At 33.9% G+C, this 9,702-nt stretch overlaps 1 protein-coding gene across 3 annotated transcripts in view; it reads left to right on the top strand.

Annotated features, from left to right (window-relative positions):
* The first annotated feature begins 527 nt into the window (after positions 1–527).
* The window catches only part of LOC144970013 (long-chain-fatty-acid--CoA ligase 5-like), a 37,265-nt gene continuing 28,090 nt past the window's right edge, over positions 528–9,702 (top strand). Inside the window, exons 1-4 of one of the 3 annotated variants that reach the window (XM_078909176.1) lie at positions 528–642; positions 4,945–5,118; positions 6,164–6,281; positions 8,368–8,435. In XM_078909176.1, the coding sequence (XP_078765302.1) occupies positions 577–642; positions 4,945–5,118; positions 6,164–6,281; positions 8,368–8,435 (426 nt within the window). In that variant the 5' untranslated portion in view covers positions 528–576. Of the gene's footprint in view, positions 643–3,630; positions 3,826–4,172; positions 4,239–4,944; positions 5,119–6,163; positions 6,282–8,367; positions 8,436–9,702 lie in introns of those variants that run through there. The other 2 variants (XM_078909177.1, XM_078909178.1) reach the window with 2 other exon arrangements.

Genomic DNA, 9,702 nt, shown 5'->3' with positions numbered 1-9,702 from the left:
TTGGCCATTGTATTATTCATACCGTGATCTAATTACCGTCAAATTCATTCAGATTTAGTCATCACAGCGGCGTATACAATTCAGCGGAAGGAATACACTGATAGAACTTGATCAGAAATGAAAACTGAGAGTCAACCTTCACGCTTAACCTGTTCACTGCCACGCTATGGGAAAAAAAAAACAAAACATGAATTTTACAAAAATGGCCAGAAAACTCGTCCTTCAAATATCAATCGATTTAAATGACCCTCATCTTGGCAAAAACTCCCAAACCTGGGACTTTATTATTAAAGATTTCGCGAAATCCCAGGCTTGAGAGTGTTTGACAAGCTGAGGGTTATTATAAATCGATCGATAGTTGAAGGATGAGTTTTCTGGCCAAATGTTTATAATAATAATACGTGTTTTTCCAGATTCCGGGCAGTTAATTGGTTGGTCGTTGTAGAAAATGAAAAGTTACGATTAGTCCGTAATCGATACCTCTGTGTAATCGTGATTTTTAAATATTTGTAATGTTTGTTTATGTCAGCAGTTAGTTATAAAGCATAGTATTGGACAACTCAGCCGTTTTAGTTTATGCCGTTCTGTATGCTTGTGAATATTGTGTGGTTTATAGCGGAGAGAATGGTTGGGTTTACACTGGTAAGGCTTTTTATACATACGAAAATCAATGAATAAGATGTTACAAATTATTTGGTCTCACAATATTAATATAACGAATCATTAGGTTGCTATTTTTTTAAAAATTTCACGTCCACTATGATAAAATCGGATGGGTACCTACTTATAATTTGTTTATTGATACTTTGCGTTTAGGTAAAATACACACAACATCCGCCTGTCGGATATAACGTATCATTGTAAACCAACATACTACAAAACTATGTAACCTTGAACGTATATAGTCTGATTAATATAATTTAGTGAGAAGTAATAATTAAATTGGCTTACTAAAAATAATAACAAAGAGCTGAGAGACGTCAATTTCGTTCCTGCTATATGTGCATCTAGATAAACCCCAATTATTTCTTAGCAAAATATGTGAGGCATCGCCTCAAAACGGTATAATATCGGGGGTAAATCAGATGCCAAAAAAAGAAGGATTTTATAATCAAAAGAACAGGAATAAATGTGAAATTTTTTTTTTTTGGGTCAGTTTTAGAATATAATTTAACACAATTTTATGTAAATTAACTCAATTTTTACAGTTTCATTATTTTCAAAAACATATTTTACAGGGTTTTTTTTTTACAGTTACAGAATCGGCGACAAACGCATTCTAATAACGACTACATACCGAATTGGGTATAATACTACTACTACTACTACTACTACTAACTACATATATAATAATAATAATAATAATAATAATAATAATAATGATAATAATAATAATAACGAGATGATGATGGTAATAATAATGATAAGAATAATGAGGATAATAATGATACTACTACTACTACTACTACTACTACTACTACTACTACTACTACTACAACAACTACTACTACTACTACTACTACTACTACTACTACTACTACTACTACTACTACTACTACTACTACTACTACTACTACTACTACTACTACTACTACTACTACTACTACTAATTATTATTATTATTATTATTATTATTATTATTATTATTATTATTATTATTATTATTATTATTATTATTATTATTACTATTAAAAAAAAAACTATCGTCAGATTTTTTAATAATGGCGCGTGTTGTTCTGGTTTTTCTCAGCTGTCCCTCTTTCAAAAGTTGTAAAAATTTGTGTCGACCTCTGAATTAATTTGTCTTAACAGAATATAGATTTTGGACCGTGTTGACGTCATATTAAAAAGATTTCTTCTTTAAGACCTATAAAAACTACTTTGAAACTGCGGTCATAAAATTCCATATTTTACAATGTAAAAATGTAAAAAAGTTACGCACCACAAAATATGACATGAATTCATAGTTTTTCCAAAAAAATCTCGTGTTGACACGTAGTTCCGGCTAGTGATTGTGAATTCACGTCCTACTTGTTTCCGAATAAGAGCAATTTGCTTTAATTGCAATAAACTTATAACTTATGTAGTTTGCGTTAACTTTTGAATGTATGATTTCTTGCTAATTATCTACATCATGTCGCAATTAAAGATGTGAAATCTCTAGTTTCAAATCATTTGAAATACTGATTATAATATACTCAATATTGTCATATTAACGATGAATGCTGTTTATATAACTTTAAAAAATTGTATCTGTGAACGAACATTTAAAGGATTTTAAAACATGTACGCTTTTAAACTATAGGATACGATGCGACACTCTCGTAAGCTGCGAAAAGAAATCTACTTGTATCTATCGATAAGCCATTAAAGAGGCTGGTTATGGAATTGGAATTTCACAATCAACCCCGAGAAGTTGATTATCGAAATACGACGGGGAGATCACCAATGGGGAACGACGTGATAGGAAAATGATCCAGGACAACTTTGATGTGGATATATGGAACTGGGCGAACGTGAGGTCTGGACAGAGGATCATTGATATTCTTGCAGGTGGTGAAGATACTGGATATTTAAGAGAATGCCATCCCATTTCTTTTCTGCATCATCTGGAAGGTAGAGACTATCAATCTGGGGTCAATGCAGAGGTGTTTGAAGACTGGATAAAGAACCGTTTACTGCCTTTCCTCGAAGCACTCAGACGTATTGTATTGGACAGGGCAACAATTCTGTGGCCCATGATCACCTCAATGCTCCAACTTCGGCAACTATAAAAACTGATATGATTTCATGGCTCCAATCAGACAGCACTACATACTCTATTTATCAAAGGCTCAACTACACTCAAATAGAAACAAACCAGAAATAGTTTTCAAAGCAGACTTTCTAATCAATGAGTTTTGACACGAGGTTGCGCGACTTCCCCCATATCAGGTAGAACTTTTTTCCTACAATTGCGTACATGTATACGTATAGTACAAATATACGTTCATCCGTTCATCCATCTATATATCCGTCCATCCATCCAACTATAAATACATACATACATACATACATACATACATACATACATACATACATACATACATACATACATACATACATACATACATACATACATGCATGCATGCATGCATGCATGCATGCATGCATACATACATACATACATACATACATACATACATACATACATACATACACATACATACATACATACATACATACATACATACATACATACAACATACATACACACATACATACTACTACATACATACATACATACATACATACATACATACACATACATACATACATACACATACATAAATACCTACCTACCTACATACCTACCTACCTACCTACCTACCTACCCACATACATACATACATACATACATATATACATACATGCATACATACACATATGCATACATTAAAACTATTACTTTTTCCATCTCGCATACACACATACATACATGCATACATCACACACACAACACACACACACACACACACAACACAACCACAAACATATTATAGTGACACATTTGATTTACGCACCCGCGATTGAGCTTATCGAGTTGACACATCTGTCATGAATATTTATATTATAGAGTGAGTAAATTATACTCAGATAAAATGAGATATGATCTTGGACATGCTATGTGGTGTTAGAAAGATTTATTAACCCGTGTAGGCAATTGGAAATTGTATCTTACTGACACTTCGATGGATGACGAGGACTCGCTGGACAGTAATTAGGGCACCGATACGATGTTATTGTCATTCCAAATGTATTCTATCCAAGTTCTGTTGTTAAAGTGTAAGTACAGTACAAGCATTCATTTTTAATGTATTCTATCCAAGTTCTGTTGTTAAAGTGTCAGTACAGTACGAGCATTCATTTTTAATGTATTCTATCCAAGTTCTGTTGTTAAAGTGTAAGTACAGTACAAGCATTCATTTTTAATGTATTCGATCCAAGTTCTATTGTTAAAGTGTAAGTACAGGACAAGCATTCATTTTTAATGTATTCTATCCAAATTCTGTTGTTAAAGTGTAAGTACAGTACAAGCATTCATTTTTAATGTATTCTATCCAAATTCTGTTGTTAAAGTGTAAGTACAGTACAAGCATTCATTTTTAATGTATTCGATCCAAGTTCTATTGTTAAAGTGTAAGTACAGTACAAGCATTCATTTTAAAGGTATTCTATCCAAGTTCTGTTGTTAAAGTGTAAGTACAGTACACGCACTACAATAGCAGACTATACACTTAATCATGGCCTTTGACAGTGGAGGCCTCTTAAGATTATTTTGATTATAGATAGTATGCCCTTGGCTAAGAAACTCACAACATTGCCATCCGGAAGTATAAGAGACCAACACACAAAAGTGTAACCATGAAATTTTATAGTCTGGTTAATACAGTTTAGTGAGAAGTTGTCATAAACGTGGATGGCAAAAAACAATAACAAAGACCTGAGTTACGTCATCTTCATTCTATCTATAGCCCCACACTAAAACGCACTAGGACTTATAGTTTGACGTCATTTATTAGGTTTGTTCAGTGAGTTGTTAGTAGAGCTCAAGGAAACAAGGGATTCTATTGGTTGAACTATTGAATAGAACTCTCGATTTGTTTTCTTGTGTGGCCAAAGACTTGCCTTTTGACGTCATTTTTTGGTCAGTGTCAGGCTTTTAGTTAACGATGGCTACGGTCTTAGTCGCCTCAACAGGCTTAAGGGCTAACCCACACCGGAGACTGACTCCGATTGATAAAATGGTTTGCTGCCTTGAATAAGTTTCTCCCCACTACCTCATTTTGCGGCTTTGCATTGCGGCTAACGCCTTGTTTGTTCCAGTCGTCCGTTGGAAAATAATCTAAACACAACTTTACCCTCGGGGTGAATAAAGGGGAATCTGTTTTGTATCTATTTCAGTGCGAGGTTGACATATACCCGATAGTCACAAGTTCCTATGTATTGGTGGCTGTTGTTAGTGCAGTGGTTGGCTTTATCTGGACTAAAACGATGGCGAGTACGAGAGAGGGACAGACGGGTGAGAAAAAACACACAATAGATGTCAACAACCAGTCGGTCATTCTGGATGGGCGAGTGAGTCATCGTCATCACTATCATCATCATCATCATCATCATCATCATCATCATCATCATCATCATCATCATCATCACCATTATGATCTTAACAAATGAATATGCAATATACTACTACAACTACCACAACAACAACAACAACAACAACAACAACTACTACTACTAATACTACTACTACTACTACTACTACTACTACTACTACTACTACTACTACTACTACTACTACTACTACTACTACTACTACTACTACTACTACTACTACTACTACTACTACTACTACTACTAATAATAATAATAATAATAATAACAATAATAATATTAATAACAATATTAATAATATAACTACTACTACTTCTGTAATTATTATACCGCTACTACTACTACTACTACTACTACTACTACTACTACTACTACTACTACTACTACTATACTACTACTACTACTACTACTACTACTACTACTACTACTACTACTACTACTACTATACTAATAATAATAAATATATATAATATATATATATATATATATATATATATATATATAAGAAGAGAGAGAGAGAGAGAAATTTTATATATATATATATATATATATATATATATATATATATATATATATATATTGAATCGTGTTGGATACAAATATAGTATGTATAGTACTCGACAAGTAGCAATGGAGCGAATTATTATTTTAATATAACAACAAGCAACAACACACAACAAACCAAACTCATGCAACACACAGCCCTGACGATGGCTGAAAAGGCCTGAAACATCGATGTAGACTGACTCCAACATTGTGGTAAATATCCAAATAATACACACACACACACACACACACACACACACACACACATATATATATATATAATATATATATATATTTATATATATATATTATATATATATATATATATATATATATATATATAAACATAAACATGCTTACAAAAGTTCCGTGATGACAATAGGATCACAAATAATAAACATTTTTTTCAATTAGAAAGACTGCATCTTATAGATAAAGTTCATTTCATTTCTCTCACCAGCCGGAATGCAGGGGTTCGTGGCTCTCCAAACCTCCACGATACAAAGAGTTAAAGGAAGACCCCATCAAAGAATTGAAATCAATTTATGATATCTTACAAAAAGGAAAAAGACTTTCAAGTAAGCAAATCTCAACTTTTATCCTCAGTCCCATACGAAGAATTGAGGTCTTTAAACCAATAATACTCTACACTCCCCCCCCCCCCCCCCTCACCCCACCCCCAAGCCCCGATGAATAGTAACACGTCATAATATCATGTTTACAATAATAATTTGTGACGTCAGATTTTATCAAGTTTTTAATTTCACTAGACGTCTAGATTATATATTTTTTAAAAAGTATCATTTAGATTCTAGGTATTTTTGAAAATGTCATTATTAAGAATTAAAGAAATCAGAATCGAATGAGGGGTAGAATAAATGATCTGTTACAATCTTGCATTTTGGAATTCGAACTTTGTTCCCAAAATACACTCGCAAGCTCGTTCAGCGATTGGGAACACGTCCGGAATTCAGTAATGCATTAATTTTGAATAATTAACTATACTAAAAATAGATCGAAATTATTTTTAAAATATATTTTACCATTTTTCTCATAAAATATCAATATCTAGAACAACATTTGATGCGTGATCGAATATTTATGAGTATGTGCTTCTTTTATTACCTAACAACCATATATTTATGGTTATTTTTTTTCTATAATTTCCTATGGAAGATGTATCAGCACTTGCTGTCAGTCTCTTTGTTTTGACGGCGTCGTCATCTGCTTATCTATCAGTCGATTATATAATCCTTTAAATTGATGGGGTGGGTGGGGGGGGGGGGGGGTGGAATTCGATCTAACTAATGCATATTAATAAAAAGGTTATAAGGCTAGGCATCTTTATTATTCTTTTTTAAAAAAACCATTGAAGTTCAGAAATTATTCAAAGATTTACTCACATGCTGCGCGCATCCGGTTTTACCAGATGGGATTTTGACGCGAAATTATATCTTTTCCAATGTAAATGTTGCTGCTCGAAGTTCGAAGAAATAGATAACAATGTGAAATTGAATGTAAGCTTCAATTTAATATATGAAAAGTATTAAAACAGATAAAATGGACATTTCGGGTTTACTCTTTATCAACAAAACTGGATGAATGAAACACTACAGACGAATGAGATAATAATTTGTCTGTAGTGTTTCATTCATCCTATTTTGTTTATAAAGGGGAAACCCGAAACGTCCATTTTATCTGTTTTCATATATCAAATTGAAGCTTACATTCAATTTCACATTGTTATTTATATCTTTTCCAAAAGGATTGTTATTAAGGTTAATTATTTTTATATGTGGGTTCAATTGATGGTTCACCTGTGACCTCTTGTTGCTATGCCTGTCAAACTATTGACATGGATGGCTTGTAGTAGTATCGCTTGGCTAAGAAGCTCACAACATTGCCATCCGGAAGTATAACGGACTAACACACAAAACTGTGTGTACCCATGAACGTTTATAGTCAGTTAAACAGTTACTTATAAACGCGGATGGCAAAAAACAATAACAAAGACCTGATGACGTCATCTTCGAACTATCTGTAGTATGAACCCCTTCAGTTCTTCAGTCAACATACAGTACATACACGTTTGAAAATTCGTCAGTTATCGTATAATTTACTCAAACTAGTCAAGTAAACATTTCAGTTGTTTTATTTCTGACTCGAACATATAAAACAAAGTATATTTTTGCCCTGAAATTAACCGCTGACCGTGAACAGAAGACCCATTGCCACCTGAAGTGCTTGCCTGTCACCCGAAGTAAAGAGCCCATGGATCCTGAGCATCGCGCACAATTTTAACACATGATCAAAAAAAACATACACTGTGTTGTCAGGTTCTGCGATGCAATTCCTTTTTCGGTGTGTCAAAATGTTATGAGAAATACTCACTAACTGGGCCTGACTTATTTGTGTGATTGAAATATACTAAGTGTGTCTCATGCCTTTTCATACAGGAAATAAATAGTCAAGGAGACGAAACGGGGGCAATGGCAGGAATTATTCTGATTGGTTAATGCTTAGTAACAGGCGAACCATCAATTAACCAGTAGATTTTTAGCTAATCAAAACATGGATTGTGACACACCTTCTCACGTGGTCGGACAAACATAGTTGTTAGACCTGAATATATGTTCACGTCGGTTTCTGCTCTTCTTTCGACAGACAATGGACAATGTCTAGGTACAAGGTCTGGACCTAATAGAGAATACCAATGGTTATCATATCAACAGGTAAACAATACAAACTGTTTTTGTTTTTGTTTTTATTTTGATGATATGCGTTTAGGTAAAATGCTCACAACACCCGCCAGCCAAATAAATATTCCGACAAACAAAAACTGCGAGTAGCGTTTAACAACAAGAAATGAAGTGAGTAGGAACGTTCCAGAAGACAACAGAGATGGGGGCTCGAACCCGCGACCTTACTGGTACGACAATTCCGCCTGGCCGGGGAGATCGTGACTCTACTGTATGAACTATCCACGACCCCACGTGTATCCTTTAACCCTTATAGATAGTATGCGCTTGGCTGAAAATCTCAAAACATTGCCACCCCGAAGTATAACGGACCAACACACAAAACAATGTGTAACCTTAAACATAATAGTCTGGTTAATACAGTTTAGTGAGTATTACTCATAGACGCGGATGGCAAAAAACAATAACAATGGCCCGAGTGACGTCAACTTCGATCTATCTGTAGTCTGGTTGATATAATCCCAATTTAGTGAAAACTTATCCTTTACAGGCTGTCTAAAAATGATAACAAAGAGATGAGTGGCAATATTTTCCTTCCTTCTCTAGATATGAGAATAATATCTTTAAAAAAAAAAAAAATTAAAATAACCAAAATCGGTAACTCGGGTTTTCGGCTCTAAGTTTAATATAATTCCAAACAGCAGACTTGCCAAATTAAAAAAAATTAAAAATTCGTAGTCTTTAGGAGAAAGTAATTTTAGTCGCTGTAGTTAACTTTATAGGGAATGAGATTAGCGGAAGAGTAGCGTCCCTTATTGGACGTCACCCATAGTCTGTGACGTCACCGGCGGAAAAGTTATTAGAGAGAGAACGTCATGTTGGTTGTGCGCATGCGTCTCTCGTCCTCGCGGCTAATCAAGGGACGCTACTCACCCGCTAATCTCATTCCCTATAGATCAACAATTTACATTCACAAAGAATAAATAACACTTGAAAATCTTTAAAATTATATAGTCTGGCTTCAGCGGTCTTTTCAATAAGTTTTAATGACTTTGAGACGCTCACAAAGTTATGAAAGTGGAGCCAAATTCCGTATTTCTACGAATTATTTCGAAGTAGAAGGCAGGTCTGGTATTGGTTTCTGTCAACAATTTACTTTCACAAAGAATAAATAACACTTCAAAATCCTCAAAATTATGTAGTCTGGCTTCAACGGTCTTTTCAATAACCTTTGAGATGCTCACAAAGTTCTAAAATTGGAGCCAAATTTCGTATTTCTATGAATGTTTTCGTAGTAGAA

This window comes from Berghia stephanieae, chromosome 4, assembly GCF_034508935.2.
Source record: "Berghia stephanieae isolate SIO BIC M18660-M18661 chromosome 4, UCSD_Bste_1.3, whole genome shotgun sequence".
NCBI lineage: Eukaryota > Metazoa > Mollusca > Gastropoda > Nudibranchia > Aeolidiidae > Berghia > Berghia stephanieae.
The sequence above is the reverse complement of the archived record's forward strand: the minus strand, read 5'-3'. Positions and strand labels throughout refer to the sequence as shown.